General features: G+C 54.6%; 8 protein-coding genes across 8 annotated transcripts; 4 read left to right on the plus strand and 4 right to left on the minus strand.

The window, feature by feature from the left end:
- Positions 1 to 51: 51 nt before the first annotated feature.
- On the plus strand, positions 52 to 2,626 carry N7474_001482 (Pumilio-family RNA binding repeat-containing protein; the record flags this gene model as incomplete). Its single annotated transcript, XM_057192897.1, has 6 exons — positions 52 to 120; positions 167 to 1,150; positions 1,203 to 1,829; positions 1,918 to 2,197; positions 2,254 to 2,344; positions 2,410 to 2,626. The coding sequence occupies 6 exons, from the start codon at positions 52 to 54 to the stop codon at positions 2,624 to 2,626; spliced, it is 2,268 nt and encodes a 755-aa protein (XP_057057850.1).
- Positions 2,627 to 3,114: 488 nt separating this feature from the next.
- Positions 3,115 to 3,742, minus strand: N7474_001483 (DUF5572 domain-containing protein; the record flags this gene model as incomplete). Its single annotated transcript, XM_057192898.1, has 2 exons — positions 3,115 to 3,484; positions 3,555 to 3,742. The coding sequence occupies 2 exons, from the start codon at positions 3,740 to 3,742 to the stop codon at positions 3,115 to 3,117; spliced, it is 558 nt and encodes a 185-aa protein (XP_057057851.1).
- Positions 3,743 to 4,474: 732 nt separating this feature from the next.
- On the minus strand, positions 4,475 to 5,744 carry N7474_001484 (TFIIH/NER complex subunit SSL1; the record flags this gene model as incomplete). The annotated part of the gene is made up of 3 exons (XM_057192899.1): positions 4,475 to 5,075; positions 5,131 to 5,466; positions 5,527 to 5,744. 3 exons carry the CDS (start codon positions 5,742 to 5,744, stop codon positions 4,475 to 4,477), a joined length of 1,155 nt encoding a protein of 384 aa, XP_057057852.1.
- Positions 5,745 to 5,924: 180 nt separating this feature from the next.
- On the plus strand, positions 5,925 to 9,408 carry N7474_001485 (M1 family metallopeptidase; the record flags this gene model as incomplete). The annotated part of the gene is made up of 10 exons (XM_057192900.1): positions 5,925 to 6,184; positions 6,273 to 6,442; positions 6,508 to 6,932; positions 6,998 to 7,508; positions 7,567 to 7,592; positions 7,651 to 7,861; positions 7,914 to 7,984; positions 8,041 to 8,483; positions 8,543 to 8,755; positions 8,814 to 9,408. The coding sequence occupies 10 exons, from the start codon at positions 5,925 to 5,927 to the stop codon at positions 9,406 to 9,408; spliced, it is 2,925 nt and encodes a 974-aa protein (XP_057057853.1).
- An 890-nt stretch (positions 9,409 to 10,298) lies between these two features.
- On the plus strand, positions 10,299 to 11,076 carry N7474_001486 (Rab family GTPase YPT1; the record flags this gene model as incomplete). Its single annotated transcript, XM_057192901.1, has 4 exons — positions 10,299 to 10,421; positions 10,493 to 10,540; positions 10,601 to 10,828; positions 10,882 to 11,076. Coding segments are annotated over 4 exons (594 nt in total), but the record flags the coding sequence as incomplete, so codon positions are not given.
- A 768-nt stretch (positions 11,077 to 11,844) lies between these two features.
- On the plus strand, positions 11,845 to 12,927 carry pmp47 (putative peroxisomal membrane protein Pmp47; the record flags this gene model as incomplete). Its single annotated transcript, XM_057192902.1, has 3 exons — positions 11,845 to 11,963; positions 12,025 to 12,755; positions 12,812 to 12,927. The coding sequence occupies 3 exons, from the start codon at positions 11,845 to 11,847 to the stop codon at positions 12,925 to 12,927; spliced, it is 966 nt and encodes a 321-aa protein (XP_057057855.1).
- Positions 12,928 to 13,476: 549 nt separating this feature from the next.
- On the minus strand, positions 13,477 to 15,754 carry N7474_001488 (putative AMP-binding enzyme; the record flags this gene model as incomplete). The annotated part of the gene is made up of 4 exons (XM_057192903.1): positions 13,477 to 13,582; positions 13,637 to 15,227; positions 15,281 to 15,536; positions 15,584 to 15,754. 4 exons carry the CDS (start codon positions 15,752 to 15,754, stop codon positions 13,477 to 13,479), a joined length of 2,124 nt encoding a protein of 707 aa, XP_057057856.1.
- A 581-nt stretch (positions 15,755 to 16,335) lies between these two features.
- Positions 16,336 to 18,094, minus strand: N7474_001489 (putative arginine transporter; the record flags this gene model as incomplete). Its single annotated transcript, XM_057192904.1, has 2 exons — positions 16,336 to 17,837; positions 17,899 to 18,094. 2 exons carry the CDS (start codon positions 18,092 to 18,094, stop codon positions 16,336 to 16,338), a joined length of 1,698 nt encoding a protein of 565 aa, XP_057057857.1.
- Positions 18,095 to 18,559: the final 465 nt, after the last annotated feature.

The raw sequence follows: 18,559 nt of genomic DNA on the forward strand, positions 1-18,559 counted from the left end.
CGTCCCCTTTGCATCTCCGCTGATTCTCGTTTCGAGTTTCTGCTTGCTAAGATGTCCACTCTCCCCGGATTGTCTAGACTTGGCCGTCTGGACAAGGACCGTGAGGTCCCCACAAGCAAGGTTGGTTCTCGCACTGCCAAATGCAAAGCTAGTCTGACAAGCCTAGAAGCAGAAGTTGGAGCACATGAATGCCGATTCCTTGGCCGGACCGCCTTCGGGACTGGAGAGGATACTGGCCAAGCTCTCTCCAAAGGAGGTGCTTGCTAGCACGTCTCCCAGTTCCCAAAGCACTTCAACTCCCGATTTATTGCCGGCCTCAGACATCGCGGATACCTCGGAACTGCTTCGTCTCAAACAAGAGCTGCTTGCCGCAAATTCCAAAATAGCCGTCCAGGAGCAAGAGCTGGCTCAAACCCGCGTGATTAAGCATACCCTGGATCAAGCCCTCGGGCCACCCTCCGAAGTTGATTTTGGTGGCGGTCGTGAGATTACCGAACAGACCATCAGCCATTTGCAGAATGCGTTCAATGCCTCGAATCCCATCCCGTTCACCCGAGTCCAGGACGCATGGACCGCGCAAGATGATTCCCAGTCTGATATTTCGGATGCCCTGTCGGCAGGGGCCTACAATCGGGCTCGCGGGCTGTGGTCTCAGCAAGGGCAGCAGTCACTTGGGGTGGGCACTAATGGATCGGCCTTTGATAATGCATACGAGGCTCTTCCAGGCTCAAGCAATTCACTGGGCCAGGACCCCGCCCGATTCTGGAGCGGCTCGAATTTTGCAAGTCGTGGTGCTCTTCCGTCCCACAGAGTGCTTTCGGGGCCTTCGTGCGCATTCCAGTCCCGCCCACCGGGTGAGCAAATGTGGTCTCTTCCAGCTTCAAATTTGGGGCCTCGTCGGGTCATCACCCAGGGCACCCGCGGCTCGCCTTCATTTCCAGGACCTACCACGCCTTGGGGTGGGTTTCCTACCGGATCCCTCTGTGATCAATTTCCTCAATTGCCTGTGAATAGACCATCGAGCGCGTACCAGCAGCTGGGGGTCTACCCGATCTCTTATCAAACGCCGTCCGTTGGGACTCCTCTGTCACCCACGGCCACTGAATTCACGTCAGCCAGCACAAATGCTACCTCCTGGGCAACGTCATCAGTGAGTTTCCTCGCTTGTTATCTTTTTCATCCTCCGCTTCTAATGTATCTAGACTGGCGGAAACTCTATCCAGACGTATATCTCTCCGCTGGAGCCGCTCAACTACCGACGTCTTCTCGACAAGAACGTTTCTTGCGACTGGAAGTACATTGTGGACAAGATTGTCTGCAACAACGATCAGCAGGCTTCTATCTTTTTGCAGCAAAAGCTCAAGGTCGGTACCACGGAGCAGAAGTACGACATCATCGAGGCCATTGCGAACCAGGCGTATCCACTCATGGTGAATCGATTTGGCAACTTTCTGATCCAGCGCTGCTTTGAGCATGGGACCCCGGAACAAGTTGTTGCCATTGCCAACGCAATTCGAGGTAACACACTCAGCCTGAGCATGGACCCTTTTGGCTGCCATGTGATCCAGAAGGCCTTCGACTGCGTCTCCGAGGAACACAAGGCAGTTATGGTTCATGAGCTCTTGCGCCGCATTCCGGAGACGGTTATTCATCGATACGCTTGTCATGTTTGGCAGAAACTCTTCGAACTCCGCTGGAGCGGAGAGCCTCCTCAGGTCATGGCCAAGGTCAATGAGGCTCTGCGTGGAATGTGGCATGAAGTGGCTTTGGGGGAGACGGGAAGCTTGGTTGTTCAGAACATCTTCGAGAATTGTGTGGAGGATGAGAAGGTTGGTACTCCTTTCTGTTTTACAGCCCCATTGCTTGGGGCTTGGCTTTTTCTCGTTTGGTCCAAGTGGTATGCTAATAAATTGATAGCGACCGGCAATCGAAGAAGTGCTGGGCAAGATCGATGTGCTCGCACGGGGCCAGTTTGGTAACTGGTGTATCCAACACATCTGCGAACATGGGGCTCCCCATGACAAGAGCCGCGCCGTCGAACATGTTCTCCATTGGGCCGTGGACTACAGTATGGATCAGTTCGCCTCCAAGATAGTAGAGAAATGCCTGAAGATTGGAGGATCTGAGTTCCTGGAGCGCTATCTTTCTCGAGTCTGCACTGGCCGCGCTGACCGACCCCGGATGCCGTTGACTGATAGTGAGTAGAGTCCCACCCTCGCTACTGCGTCCGTACTGATTCCGCTTTGCTTTCAGTTGCGGGTGACCAGTATGGCAACTATTTGATCCAATGGATCTTGATGAATGCCGCAGCTCACCAGCGGGAGCTTGTCGCCGGCCATATTCGGTACGTAACATCTTCAATCCACTACCAACCCTGAATTTTCCGTGGCTAAATACCGGCATCTATAGGAAACACATGGTCTCGCTCCGTGGCTCCAAATTCGGCTCTCGCGTCGCGATGCTCTGTTGCAATCCATCTCATGCCACTCGCCCCGGCCCTGGTGCTGGTATGCAAATCGGCCGTTTCAACCAGTTTACCGAGGACAGGCTTTCCACTACAAGCCAATCAAGCGGGCGCTTTGGTCGTGGAGGACCGTGGGGCTCCAACTATACCCCGTTTCGTTGAGATGTTCGCTGACGCGTTTCCTTTGGATCTGCCAAACCAAACCCCCCACCCAAAAAAAGAGGTTCTTTTCTATGGATTATCGATGTTGTCGTCATCTTTCTCCGCAAATGCAGGCTGCGAGTGAAGCCGAGTGTGTGACAATCGAAATGTGGTGTCTCAGTTCTCGATCAGTCTTACGGTTATTTCTGCTATACAACTTTGATGGCTAGTGCCCCCCGCCAGTTGATTCCATTTCGGGCTACTCTCCCACGGTTGGTTATCCCAAGCTCCTTTGTTCGTGTTCCACGGGCTACGAGCATTCATTACTCGTGTCTCTTTATACCTGTTCTGGCGTAGTACGGCGGTTCTCTATTCTGTTATCCAACCATGCAGCTCCACTGCCGAGTTTTAATGTCAGTTTCAAGCGTGCAATGACATTTTTATTATTTTGACTCCTCTGCGCGCTGCTGATATGAGCACCGTATCCTTTTCCCTTGAACTAGCGACACTTAGGGGGCGGCACTTGTAGAGTCTTCCGCGATGTCCGCCGATTCCTCCCTTTCCCACGGTTTTCGCCTGCGAGGCTTTTCACTCGACAAATCATGCCCTTCCAAAACTGTGTCCGGTATCTCTTGGATCCCGGGAATGGGCTGCCCGGTCGTGATTAGGTCCACGATATGTGCGAACGAGGATGGATAGGCGGGTTCTGGGTTTGTAGGGGCCTGAGGGCCAGGTTGAATGGGCTCTGATGAGGAGGATGTCGTTGGCGTTTGTGACGATCCCGAAACAATTTCGGAATCCCGGGGTGCTTCTGTCAACTGCGCGGCCAGCCAGGATTTATAGGCTGCGAAGTCAATGGGTGGATTGAGGTTCTCTTTTCTGTGATCCGGCGCGCATCAGTATGGAGCTTCGAAATCTAGGACAACATGTCTGGCGCTGGCAGGCATACCGCGAGAAGAAAAAGCATTTAGCTTGCAGGACGAGGTCATCTTCGCGGTTGATCTCGGCTTCGGTGGCGGGGGTGTCGGGATGACCGAGGATGGTGGAGAGGCCATTGGCGAACTCGGGATCGGTGTGGAAGGGATACGAACGTAGTCGCTCCAGCGGGTTCTCTTGGGCTTCTACGGGCTGTGCCATGGTGTAGGATTAATTATTGTGTCGGAGAGAGAGAGAGAGAGGAGGAATGCGCAGGGCGTGGGGCAGCGGGAGCCGAGGTTGCGATTGAAGTAGCTAATATAGATCGTGCTTACTGTACAGTGGGCTTTGTGCTCGATTTCTATTTATTCTGCACCGAGTGTATATCGGATTGAGATACTAATTGACGAGCATATAGAGAAAGTCCGATAGCTTTGCCCAGGCGATCGGTCCCTGAGCTTGCCCAATGAACCAAGCCCAGCAGCTACTTGAATAGTTCAGTGACCGCCGAAATATCTGACCAGCGGTCATTTCACCCGGCCCCCAGGACCATCTAATGTGAGCATGCTTGCTCATGTCGTGGTGACCAGGCTTGCTGTAATTGCCCAAGCAATCCCTGGCATGTCGAGGGGTTCGTGTCTCTGAAATCTGTGGACGTTCTTCTGGCTATGCAGTTCTCTGACGAAGTCTCGTCGGCTTTCGAAGGAATTGTTTGATCACATTGATGATCGAGTGGCACTACCAGCCGACTGGTCTACATCGTAGTGTCCATACCATCAACCTCTGGCGCCGTGTCGGACTGGGCCTCGGGGGGCTGCGTACTCTTGCTCTGGCAACCGGGACAATTATGTACAACCTCGTGAGCAAAGAGATCGCAGTCAATGCAGAAATGATTCTTGCATGCGGTACATTCATAGCGGCTGCTCACGCTCATCCCTTTTGCATGCCCTTCTGTCACTGACCACTGGTCTTCTGAGGGTACGGGGGGAAGGGAATACCACAGGCAAAGCACGCGGCACTTTTTGAGGCCCTGCGCCATGGCACCTCCACCCAGTTGATCAGAGGGAAGAGATGATGATAGGATCGCGCAAGGTGAGTCGACAGAATCAGGGTCAGGCCACAGGCCGGACACTCGGCAGGCAGACTGCACACTTTGCTGTGGCAACGGGAGCATTTATATCCCCCGCGGGAAGGGTTCGAATGGCACGCGCAGAGCGAAGGGGCAGAATCCATGGTCCGAGATGGAAACCCCATCATGAGGAGTGAGCTTGCCGATTGTTTGTGGGAATCTGTTGCTGGAGGGGTTGTGACGTCCATCATCAGCTCTCGGAAATGTTGCTCATTGAGTGCCACCCCGTATGCTGTTTCGTCCCCACCATTGGTTCTCGTGCACAGTTCGCGGCAGATGGCCACCTGCGCGGCCAGGCCGACGATCCGGACCCGGATCTGGTCGCTGATCAGGGTATTGATGGTTTGGTGAATATCGCCCGGATCAGAGGACAGGAGAGACCCGAACAGGATCAGCACTTCTCGGGTTCCATGGCTTGGGGTATGACTATGGACAACCGGTCAGCGTGGATGGAAGCAGGAGCGGGCAGAGGGCAACGGACAAGAGGGCACCTCGGGCCATTTCGAGGCCATTCTGTAGACTTGGGAGGCCTTTTGGGTCCTGGGGTTTCAGCGCCTGGATTGCCGTCAGGTGCTCCGTGGGATTGCCGCTCATATCGCTGATTCGAATGGCGAGACCGTCTCGCAGGCCCAGCACGCCGAGTTGGGAGATGGGATTTTGCTCGAAGAACTCGCGCACGAACTCCTGGGCATATCGCAGGGTTAACAGATATCGGGTGGGCCGGAGATCCTTTTCGGACATGGACTGCGAGAGGTCCAGAGTCAGGATCAGGTGTCGAATGATGCCGCGTTGCAGCGGTGTTGTGTCTTTCAACAATCTGCGCAATTCGGGTTTGTTGGCTTAGTATGGAGAGAGGGAGAGAGAAACGGAGACTCACCGTTTGCGCTTCCCGGCCTCGAGCAGGCCCTCGACCGTGGAGCTGATGGTGCCATCGGCGCCCTCGACCAGTGTCTCCCAGGTCCGGGACAGCTCCCACTCGGCGCCGCCTCGCTGTTTGCGCCTCCTGGAGCGGCGCTCGGGGCCAGTGCGCGAGACTTGGAAGTCGTCCTCGTCGTCGGTGACCTCGCCCACGTATTCCTCGTCGGAGTCGGCCATGGTGTGGTGGGAGTGGGTGGGAGTGTGTCCAAGTCCTGGCGATCGGGAGCCGCACTCCGTTAATCAGGCTCGGCCTGGCCCAAGCTCCCACACCTAACTACAACTAATATTTAGTTCACTCTACCTAATTTATTTCACACTCACACCACTATCTTCTAACCACTATACCGACGATAGCCGATGTGGGGGACCAGTAGTGTCCGCCGCATTGCAACGGTTGCCCGTCCAGGCCGCCCTGGCCCCTCCCCCTCCTCCTCCTCCTCCTGTTCTTCTCGCGCGCTTCATCTTCTTCCCTCCTTCTCCTTCTCTTCCCGCCATCCCCGTCGACTTCTCCCCCGTCCCGTCTCGGTCGCTCCCCAAGTTCAATTCAAAACCCCCATCAGATATTGCTCCGCTGAAGCTCGCATCATGACCTCTGACAGAGAGACTCTGCCTGACGTGTGAGTGATGTACCCGCCATCATCCTTCGGGGATCCCTCGTGGGTGCCTCTGTGAGTGTTTGTGTCCGGAGCTGACTGCGACGACCAGGGCCAAACCCGTCAATTACCACGTCTCGCTCTTCGACCTGCAGCTCGGTGGCTCCTGGGGATACAAGGGCCTGGTCAAGGTCGATGCAAAGGTCGCCCGCCCCACCAACGAGATTGTCCTGAACGCGAAGGAGTTGGAGGTACAGCATGCGGAAGTTCTGAACAAGGATGGTGGGTGTCCATTGCGCCGTGACTGCGATCAGACAAGCTGACCGTGCGGCCCTGTCTCTCCACAGGTGCCCAGCTGGCCAAGGCATCCGATATCTCCTACGACAAGAAATCGGAACGGGTCACGTTCAAGTTCCCGCAGGAAATTGCGCCCCAGGATATCGTGTTGTCTATCAACTTCACCGGAATCATGAACGATGCCATGGCCGGTTTCTACCGCTCCAAGTATAAGCCCGTAGGAGAGCCGGCCGCCGACACCCCCAAGGAGGGCGACTTCTCCTACATGTTGAGCACCCAATTCGAGTCATGCGATGCGCGGAGGGCTTTCCCCTGCTTCGATGAGCCGAACTTGAAAGCAGCATTCGATTTCGAGATCGAGGTGCCCAAGCAGCAGACTGCGCTCAGCAACATGCCGATCAAATCGGAAAGAGACGGCAGCCACTCTGGGCTCAAATTCGTCACCTTTGAGAAGACGCCCGTGATGAGCACTTACGTCAGTATCCCAGACATATCCGTAGATGGATGTGCCCTTGGCTAACCCAGTGTTCGCTCCTGCAGCTCCTGGCATGGGCAGTTGGCGATTTTGAATATGTTGAGGCGATGACCGAGCGTAAGTATCAGGGCAAGAGCATTCCAGTTCGCGTCTACACCACGCGGGGTCTCAAGGAGCAGGCTCGGTTTGCGCTGGAGTGTGCTCATCGGACGGTCGACTACTTTTCCGAGGTCTTCGAGATCGAGTACCCACTTCCCAAGGCGGATCTCCTGGCGGTCCACGAATTTGCGATGGGTGCCATGGAGAATTGGGGACTTGTTACCTATCGGACCACTGCCGTCCTCTTCGATGAAGGAAAATCTGATAACCGGTATAAAAATCGCATTGCTTATGTTGTTGCACACGGTGAGACCCTCCCCGCCACGATGACCGGACTGGATCTGATATATCGCATCGTAGAACTGGCCCACCAGTGGTTTGGCAACCTCGTGACGATGGATTGGTGGAATGAGCTCTGGCTCAACGAGGGTTTCGCAACCTGGGTCGGCTGGCTGGCTGTCGATCACTTTTATCCTGGTGAGTCGACCTCTCCGATGGCGAAGCTAGTCGTGCAAATCCTGACATACATACGCAGAATGGAACGTTTGGTCTCAATTTGTTGTACGCAATTCCCGAGGTATCCACGGTTTTGTTGAGTCCGCGATTGACATTGTTCCAGGCTGAGGGTGTTCAACAAGCATTCCATCTCGACTCGCTGCGCGCTTCGCACCCTATTGAGGTTCCGGTCCGAAATGCTCTTGAAGTCGATCAAATCTTCGACCATATCAGCTACCTCAAGGGAAGCTCTGTGATCCGCATGCTGAGTGTTCATCTCGGCCGCGAGACGTTCCTCCGCGGCGTGGCGACCTACCTTAAGGCACATGCCTATGGTAAGGGTGTTCCTCTGTATATTGAAATGCAACCTTGCTGATTTTCTTCTAGGAAATGCGACTACGAATGACCTGTGGTCCGCTTTGAGCGAAGCCTCTGGCCAGGATGTGCACACCTTCATGGTTAGTTAAGCCCATATTTGATTCGACTCCAAGTCTATCTGACTCCTCCTCTCCAGGATCCCTGGATTCGGAAAATTGGATTCCCCGTTGTCACGGTAGCCGAAGAGCCTGGTCAAATCAGCGTTCGCCAGAATCGATTCTTGTCCACCGGGGATGCGAAAGCCGAGGAGGATCAGACTACTTGGTGGATCCCTCTCGGCCTCAAGTCTGGTCCCCAGCTGGCCAATATTGACACTCGCGCCCTCACAAACAAGTCTGATACCATTGGAGGCGTCGGCGAAGATGCCTTCTACAAGATCAACAAGGACCTGGCTGGGTTCTACCGGACCAACTACCCCCCGGCACGTCTGGCGAAGCTCGGCCAGTCTCTTGATCTTCTGAGCACCGAAGACAAGATTGGCTTGCTGGGCGATGCTGCCGCGCTTGCGGTTTCCGGAGAAGGTACCACGCCGGCCTTGCTGGCTCTTCTGGAAGGATTCAAGGGAGAGAAAGACTACCTGTAAGATGTTTCCTGCGCTCCGTGGCCGTTCGCGATAATCTCTAATTTTTGATCTGCAGTGTTTGGTCGCAAATCTCCTCGTCGCTGGCCAACCTCCGCTCTGTCTTCTCCCAGAACGAACAAGCCGCCGAGGGCCTGAAAAAGTTTACGTTGAACCTTGCCTCCCCTGCGGCGGAGAAGATTGGCTGGGAATTTTCACCCAATGAAGACTACCTCACTGTGCAGCTGCGGAAACTTCTGATTGGGATGGCTGGTAATGCTGGCCATGAAGGGTGAGTCCATGCTGGTGTAGAAGATGGTGAGTACCGCGTTTCTGACGAGTATCTATAGGATCATTGCGGAAGCCAAGCGACGCTTCGACCTGTGGGCCACGGGCAAAGACCAGGATGCGGTGCACACCAACTTGCGGTCAGTCATCTTCAGCCTCAATGTATCAGAGGGCGGCCGGAAGGAATACGAGGCCGTCAAGGAAGAATACCTCCGGACGGACTCGGTAGATGGCAAGGAGATTTGCCTGAGCGCGCTCGGTCGCACGAAGGAGCCGGCCCTGGTGCAGGACTACCTGGACTTTGTCTTTTCCGACAAGGTGGCTATCCAGGACATCCACAGCGGTGCCGTGTCTCTGGCGGCGAACTCCAAGATGCGCCACCTGTTGTGGAAGTATATGAAGGACAACTGGGACACCGTGTCGACGCGACTGTCGGCCAGCAACGTGGTGATTGAGCGCTTTGTGCGAATGGGACTCACCAAGTTCGCGGATCATGCGACTGGCGAGGACATTGCCTCGTTCTTCCAGAACAAGGACACGAGCGCATATCAGCGGGCGCTGGTGATTGTTTCGGACAGCATCCGGACCAACGCGTGCTACCAGGAGCGGGATGCGGCGAAGGTGGTGGAGTGGCTGCAGGCGCATCGGTATGCGTGAGGGATCCGTCTTTGAATAACTCGATTTATTTCTTTCTTACGTGTTGGTTGGGAACCTCGTGGTTACTTCGTAGTTGCCAGCTACCTACCTCCTTTAGTAGGTTTGAAAGTAGATGTCGATTGGGATAATCGCACACACCCCTAGTGTTAGCCACACACCTAGAGACATGTAGTGTAGTCTCCGTCTTCGCAGCATATTTACCTATTGACATCCCTCCGATCATATTGACTTTTCATTTCACTACATCAATTCTACACGATCCGACAGAACTGACGTCTACCCTTATTATCTCTACTACTACGCTTCAAAATAGGATAGAATACATTTTAATAATTACAGTGTCTCTACCATTTAGCGACTATACTATACGTATCTACCCAGATGTGCGATTACCGCCGTATGGTTAGATCAGACGATGAAGATCAGGTGGAGTTGCGCATCAGGTGCCTGTGGCTTCCTCGACCTCCTCCTATCATATCATTTCAGGCCCTCTTCATTCATTCCATCATCATCCTCCTCATCATCATCGACTTGGCCCCAAGACCACTACTATACCTGTTTGATCTTCTTCGTCCGGGCCGGTTTGTTCTTCCTGTCTTTCGGTCTTCTTGTTCCCACCGGTCGCACTCTTCCTCGCTTCATCATCATGAATCCCGAGTGGTAAGCCTTCCACCCACACCTGAACACTACGACCTCTTCCCTCCGCGACATGCTCTCCCTCTACAGACTTGTCTCCTCTAATATGATATCCCTTTGTTGGTGACCCATTTGGCTGACAATTATCCGAACGTCCAGAGTACCTCTGTGTCGCTGCCTAGTTTCCTCAGCGGCCCCCTCGAACCCGCACCGTGCCACTCCGCCCGTCTGCAATATCTAACCATCGCGATAGATACGACTACCTGTTCAAGCTTCTCCTCATCGGTGACTCCGGTGTCGGAAAGTCTTGCCTGCTGCTGCGTTTTGCCGATGACACCTACACCGAAAGTTATATCTCCACCATCGGTGTGGACTTCGTATGTGTTTTGAAACCCCGCCGGCTATCCTCTTTACGGAATCTCTTGGCTGACAGTGCCCGTCAACGCAGAAAATCCGGACCATCGAACTTGACGGCAAGACGGTGAAGCTTCAGATTGTATGATTTGGCCCTTCGTATTCGGCCGGATGGGGCCAGCAAGGCTAACAACGAATACAGTGGGACACTGCTGGTCAGGAACGGTTCCGGACCATCACATCCTCGTACTACCGGGGCGCCCACGGCATCTGCGTGGTGTACGACGTGACCGACATGGACTCTTTCAACAATGTCAAGCAGTGGCTCCAGGAGATTGACCGCTACGCTACGGAGGGTGTCAACAAGCTCCTCGTTGGCAACAAGAGCGATATGGAGGACAAGAAGGTTGTGGAATACACAGTGGCCAAGGTATTTCCCCCAATCTCCCTCGCCGCAGGGAGTGGTTGCTCATCGGTTTCCAGGAATTCGCCGACAGCCTTGGAATTCCCTTCCTGGAGACATCTGCCAAGAACGCGTCGAACGTGGAGCAGGCGTTCTTGACAATGGCACGACAGATCAAGGAGCGCATGGGCACGGCCACGGCGAACAACAAGCCGACTGTGCAGGTGGGTCAGGGCCAGGGCGTCCAGTCCGGCTCGGCCGGCGGTTGCTGCTGATTGAGACGATGGGAGCTGAGCTTTCATTTTGGCGCACTTGATGGAGGGTTTCGAAAGCGGCGTAGGATCTCGTCGGTTGGCTTCGATTCAGCCGAGGGGGACGGGAAGAGGATGATGGCCCGCCGTGAGAGCGCCCGTTGGGGTCCTTTTCTTTCTTCCTTTAGACGGCCTGCGTTTTTCTGACCTCGTTCTGCGTTTTGTCTTCCTATGTGATTACTGCCTTTTCTTTTTTTTTCCTCCTTCTTATTTGTGCGTGGCCGCATTCCCTCTGTTTGTAGGTTTGAGATTCCTCGGAATGGATGAGGTTTAAAAAAGATTGCCAGCATGTGTAGCCAGTATACCGATACATTCATTAGTGGTAGATCGTCACATGCCATGCTGGAGTCGAGGATGGATGTTCCATGTTTGGAGCTAGATGGTTAGGAGAGAGTATCCGCCATCAGAATAACCAGAAATATAACCAGGTATCTCTCTCTCTCTCGATTCTCTTTCGGGCTTTACAGAGAATCCGCTGCATGTTGTACAGTGGCATGTCCCTCGTATACATACTCTGCGGTCAAAATGACGGTGCGGTAATACCAATACCACCTTCTACACTCCCTCTGCCGAGGCCCAGCGTTCGGCAAAACGTCATGTAAATCCCCCAGCCGAATCATTCTCGCCCTCTTATTCATCGCGCTTTTCCCCAGGGGGTGCTTTCTTCTTTTCCTTTCTATCCCGTCTTTCGTGTCTCTTGACTTGCCACTCCTTCTCACCCACGGCCTCGCAATGTCCCAACCCACCGAGCAACAGAAGAAGGCGGCGGTTTCCACCGCCGTCCAGCAGAGCGACAATATCGCCCACGCGCTGGCCGGCGCGGGAGGTGGCATTCTGTCCATGATCATGACGTGTGCACATCCGGAGTCTTTCTTTATCTGCTCATAATGCTAACTGAAAGTCCTCCTGCAGATATCCCTTGATCACCCTGTCGACCCGAGCCCAAGTCGAGTCCAAGCGTGCGCACTCGACCACCCTCGATGCCGTGCGGCGCATCGTTCAGCGGGAGGGAATCTCGGGCCTCTATGCTGGCCTGGAGTCAGCGCTGTTCGGAATCAGTGTCACCAACTTTGTGTACTATTACTGGTATGAGTGGACCCGGTCCACCTTCGAGAAGGCTGCTATCAAGGCTGGGCGCGCTTCCAAGAAGCTGTCAACTTCCGAGTCCATGATTGCGGGCGCAATCGCCGGCAGTGCCACGGTGCTGATTACCAACCCGATCTGGGTCATCAACACTCGCATGACAGCTCGCAACAAGTCCGGGGACGAGCAAGGCCTCCCCGGGGCGCCCAAGAAGCCAAGCCCCTCCACTTTTAGCACCCTCATGGAACTACTGCAGAAAGAGGGCCCCAAGTCTCTCTTTGCTGGTGTCCTCCCGGCACTGGTCCTGGTGATCAACCCGATCCTGCAATACACCATATTCGAACAATTGAAGAATATTGTCGAACGACGCCGCCGGATGACCCCCAAGGATGCGTTCTACCTGGGCGCTCTGGGCAAGATCTTGGCTACCAGCATTACCTACCCCTACATTACTATCAAGAGCCGAATGCATGTGGCCAGCAAGGATGGCCCCAAGGAGAGCCTGAATGGAAGCCTGAAGCGGATTATTCGGGAAGAGGGATATACTGGCCTCTACAAGGGTAAGTTGATTGCCAGTTAATTGGTATTGCTCTTTGTACTAACGTCCGTTTTGCAGGCATTGGCCCCAAGGTCACTCAAAGTGCCATCACTGCTGCGTTCCTCTTTGCTTTCAAGGATGTCCTGTACGATATGATGGTCAAGGCCCGCAAGGCTCGCAGCATTCGCAAGTAAACCAACACCTGCGTATCTGCCGAGTTTCCTGGGGAGTTGTTGAGGCGAATCTGAGTGAAAATGCCTGCAGTTGATCTTAGAAGATCGTTTTGTCTCTTTATTTGGAAGGTCAGGATTGCCCTTGTGAATTATCACCTTTTTTTTCCTCGTGTCAATTAGAGCGGTCAGGGGAGGATATCCAGTATATAAGGACTGGCAGTACATAAACATATATTTTTACTATACTATCATAATCTCTTTCTCTCCAACCTTGGGAATATTCTCAGCTCTTTTTACTGTACGGTGACTCCGACCTCACCGATCGCAGTGCGTACTAACTACACTGGCCCTTGCTCTTGGCCGACTGTCTATCGCAGCAACAATGATATAACCGGGAAGAGGCCGAGATAAACACAATACTTGACTCCGAATATACTACAGTGCGTGGATGGATGGACTTATGGTCCAATCCAGGGATTCTTATGTACAGTGCTTGGAGCAAGTCAAGCGACAAGGTGACCGAAGGTACAAAACATGCATGTGTACGTTCAAAACAAAATGAAAATGCCCCTACAGCTTGGCCTTGGGTGCTGACTCCTCCTCCAAAGCCTGGGCATAGAGCTGGTCCAGGAGCGGGCGGAATGCCTTGGCCGTGGGAGGACGCTTGAGCTTGAGACTAGAAGCATTGGTCAGTATGAAGATGAATGAAGGGGCAATAGTCAAGACTTACGTCGGGGTGAGCAGGTTGTTCTCAACCGAGAAAGGTTCCACCTTAATCGCACAGTTTCGGACACGCTCGTAGCCAGCCAGCTTGTGCTTCTTGGCGACCTTCTCAAGGTCACGTAGCACAGCACGCCGGATCTTATCGTCATTCAGAGACGTTTTAATGCCTTCCAGGTCGGTGGCAGCGATGGAGCGGCCCAGAACCTTGCTGGCGAAAGGGGCAAACATGTCCGGCTGAACACCGAAGACACCAACCAGGAAGGTCTGCATACTGTCACCATGCACATAGGCCTGGGCGAGATAACCCAGCTCCGAGAGAATGACACCCTCCAGCCGCTCGGGGGAAATGTACTCGCCCTGAGCCAGCTTGAGCACGTTCTTGCGGCGGTCAATGATGGTGAAGCGACCCATCTCGTCAATGGTGCAAACATCGCCAGTGCGGAACCAGCCGTCCTCGGTCATCGCTTTGGATGTCTCCTCCGGGTTCTTGAAGTATTCCCGGAACAAGTTGTTGCCGCGCAGAAGCAACTCTCCACGCGGGTGCGGCTTGTCATCCACATAGTACTCCATGTCTGGCAGAGACACCAGACAAGCCTCCACGCAGGGAGCGAGGCGGCCGCAGTTGCCAGCCGTCAAGTCCCGGTCCGACTGGGCAGTGGCGCAGGCATAGGTCTCGGTCAGGCCGTAGCCCTGCAGGACATCAGTACCGGTAGCCACACGCAGGAAGTTGTGCAGAGTCGGGTCCAGAGGCGCGGAGCCCGACACCATGTATTTCGCGCGCTCCAGTCCGAGCGCAGCGGCCACCTTCTTGGCCCAGATACGATCGTACAGAGCGTGATGCACGGTGGCCTTGGAGGGATCGGAGTTCTTCAGGTTGGCAGTCTTGGCCGCGACGATATGCCGGGACAAGGCACCCTTGAAGCCTGGCGCCTCGACCGTTGCAGCGCGCACCGCAGTGCCAAAACGGCTATAGAGGCGCGGGACGGACATAAACCCAGTGGGCTTCAGGAGCTTCAGGTCATCGACCAGCTCCACAATGTTACCATGGAAATAGCCGATGCGCGCACCGCCCCAGAAAGCTGTGTGCTCAGCAAGACGAGCGTAGATGTGGGCCAGCGGAAGGTACGAGCACATGGTGTCACCGCGGGCCTGGCCAACGGTCATCAGGCCAGCAGATGTGGCGGCCACGGCACTTCCGTGCGTCAAGACCACACCCTTAGGGGGGCCCGTTGTGCCCGAAGTGTAGTTGATGGTCACAATGTCCGACGGTGACGGAGGGTTGTTACCGCGCTTGGACGCGAGGCCCAGTTCCTCCACCTGGTCCATGGTGTAGATGACCAGATCTTGGCCGGCCGCCATCGACTCCAGCAGCGCCCGCTTCGAGTGGCCATCTTGCTCGCCGGCATCCAGTGGGTCGAGGCAGACAATCATCTTGAGATTCGGCAGAGCGGGCTTGAGCTTGAGCAACGTCGGGATATGCGGCAAAGAAGTAACCACGCAGTTCAGCTCCGCATGGTTGATGATGTATTCCGTGGCATCCGGGGCCAGGACATCGTAGATGGAGACGGAATAGAGGCCCTGTGACATGCAGGCCAGATCTAGATCGAATCAGTCTCCTCCAACCGGTCTTGATGCTTCTTCTTAAACTCACCGGTGATCTGCCACTCCGGGCGGTTCTGGCACCAGAGACCAATGCCATACTGGCCCGAGCGATGACAGTTGTGCTTGTGGTGCAGCTCAACCAGACCCGCGCCAAAAGCGGCACGGCGCTTCTGCACGGTCTCGTAGTTGATCCACTGGTACTGATCAAACGTCTTGGTGGTCGGGTTGAATGGGCGCCATCCCAGACAGTGGTTCTTGGGTTGGCGATTCGCAGTCGACTCGAACATATCGTGGGCCGTCAAGACCTGCCGTTGTCAGAAATATCCACGCGCGCTTGTCATAGGTGGCATACCTGGGGATCCAAGGTCTGCAGCAGCTCCTTCTGCGAGTTCCATGCCCGGTATACCCGGCTGCGGCCGGGCTTCTCGGAGCCGGGCAGGGGAACGGAGTAGGGAGTGCCTTTGGGAGGCTCCTGCTTGAGCTCCTCCGCCTTGGCGAGGTGAGGGGGTTGCGAGAAGAACATGGTCTATCCGGAGAGGAATGATGATCTATCTGGGGCGGACCGATGGTTAGAGACGGAGCAGCAGTGTCGCGAGAGATTGATGCTTACACAGTACCGGCCAAAAAATAACAATAATAAATGTCGAGCACGACCTCCCAACGACGATATGGCCGAACAGAACAGGGAGCTCGAGGACTGAAAGAGAGTGACGAGGGGAAGAACGAGAGAAAAAGAATGGTCGGACGAGCGAACAACAGGGAGGGTCGGAGAGCAGGACGAGTTGGGTTAAAGCGCCTTTTGGAAAAAAAAGTACCTCGGCTCCGGGGGTCAGGTAGTGTACCTGGCCCACCATAGTGTGGCCCATACTGGAACAGGTACCGGTACATGACATTACTCAGGCTCGGCGCCACATGTTGTCATAGGGGTTCACATGTTCTGTCGCACGTGGTAAGCCACTATAGGGTTTACTAGTTTCCCATGTCAATAATCATGTTGCCGTGTATAGCAGAATAACAGTAAGGTATGTATAGAGATGCAAAGAGATGAGTCTGTATATATACACGCCTTTCAACGCCATGCAGAAAAAATCAACCAACTTCAACCTAGTTCAGCCACTCCCACACCTTGCCCTTCCACGTCGTCGACTCCGTCGTCTCCCATGTCTCGTTCTCAAATGCCGTGCGGCCCGTGTCCAGGTCGGCCTCGATGGGCTTGACAAACGCCGGCCGGACGATCACCTTGTGGCCCACGTACAGCACCACAAACAAGATCAGGCTGAGGTAGTTGATGAAGAACTCCTGCACCTGGAAGTGTCCGAGAAACGCAGTAAATCCCTGCGTGAGGATGATCAAGATATTGAAGAATAGCCCGTACCACGACAGGTACGGTTGGCCGACGGCCTTGTATGGCAGCAGGTCGCGGGAGATGTCACGCGCCTTCAGGGCTCGCTGGAAGGCGAGGTGGCAGGCATTCAGCGAACACCAGGTGATGAAACCAGCCACGCCCGAGATCTGCATCAGCCAGGTGAACACGGTGCTACCCTCGCTCGACACATTCAGGAACCCGAGCAAGCCGAAGAGCGCCGTGAAGAGCACACTGAAGTAGGGCACACCCCCCTTGGTCGTCTTCTTGAACCAGCGCGGGGCGAATCCCTCTTGGGCCAAGCCGACTAGGATACGACTGCCGCTGTAGACATTCGAGTTGGCTGCCGAGAGCACCACCGTCAACAGGACCGCGTTGATGATACTCGGGAGGACGTGGACGCCGGCACGCTCCACCGCAATGACAAAAGGCGAGGCCTTGGCGTTGTTGGCGCTGGCACCGCTGCCTTCACTAGCCACGAGGCCCTTGTCGGTCGAGGGCACCAGGATGCCAATGAAGAAAATGGTCAGGATGAAGAAGAAGACGATCCGGAAGAAAGTCTTGCGGATGGCCGACGGCACCGTCTTCCGGGGGTTCTCCGTCTCACCGGCGGCAATACCGACCAACTCGGTACCCTGGTAGGAGAAGCCGGCTTGAATCAGAACATTCCAAAATCCGACAAACTTGGCCAGCGGGACATCCCCGGAGATCAGATAGTTTTGTTTGGCCGTGAATGGGCCTGGATCCACCCAGTATCGGAAGCCGAGATAACCCTCCTGGCCAACACCGGCATTCATACAGATGGCAAAGATCATGAAGCCGATCACCGTCAAGACCTTGACGCTCGAAAACCAAAACTCCATTTCGCCGTAGAAGCCGACAGGCATCAGGTTGAAGATGATGATTATGACCCAGAAGACGGCAATGAAGATGGCAATATTGATGGTCTCGTCCCAGTACTGAATGATCAGACCGGTGGCCGTCAACTCTAACGCAAATGTCGATGCCCATGAGAACCAATAGATCCAACCCATGGAGAAACCCAGGCTAGGATCGATCAAACGGGTGGCGTACGCGGTGAACGCGCCGGGGATTGGGATATAAGTCGCGATCTCACCCAGCGCCGTCATGACCGAAAACACGATGGTTCCGACAAAGATATAGGCGATGAGGGCTCCAATGGGCCCTCCATAGGCAATGGCCGTGCCGCTCCCGATGAACAGACCCGTTCCGATTGTGCCACCTGCGCAAAAATTCTATCAGTATGGAAAATTCTTCTCCGACCCAAGGAAGACACCACTCACCAATGGCAATCATCTGCAGATGCCTGCTCTTCAGCTTCCGCTTCAGATCCGGGTAGGGATTCGAGTCGCGATCCGCGCCATGCTTCTCGTAGTCGACCTCATAGTCATTGACGGGAGTGTGCACCTGCATGGGCATGACGGGCTGCTCCTCCATCTTGGCCTTCTCGACCTTGGGCGCACTGCTCACGTCGTCCATGCCTTCTGAGGGAGGTGAAAGAGAAATTGAGTCAAAAGAGGAGCGAAAGGTCGCCGCTGGCCTTCTCCACCTTTTCGCCAGGCTCCGATGGCTTTTTGTCGTTGACTGTGGAGACGCGAACAAGACCGTCAAGCCCTACTTGTCCGAATGCCCCGGCCCGGTGGAGCGAAAGTCTTAGGTAAAAGAAATCCCCGGGGATGAGGGGAAGGAGTGCAATTGAGGAGAATACTATGAAAATCCAATTCCTGCTCCGGGGTATGTATAGCTATTGTCATCTACTTGGCTACTGTGCCATCTCGGCCGGCCCGGGTGTGGGCCGACAAGACGAAAACTTTTTCCCTTGTCGGTGGCGACCGATTACTTGGGTCTGGTTCCGACCAGATACTGATAATAATAATATTAATATTAATACTAATACTATTAGATAACTACTAATAAGAATTCCTTGAATGATATGCTTCGATC

This window comes from Penicillium riverlandense, assembly GCF_028828495.1.
Source record: "Penicillium riverlandense strain IBT 135883 chromosome Unknown utg000001l_segment0_segment0, whole genome shotgun sequence".
Lineage (NCBI taxonomy): Eukaryota > Fungi > Ascomycota > Eurotiomycetes > Eurotiales > Aspergillaceae > Penicillium > Penicillium riverlandense.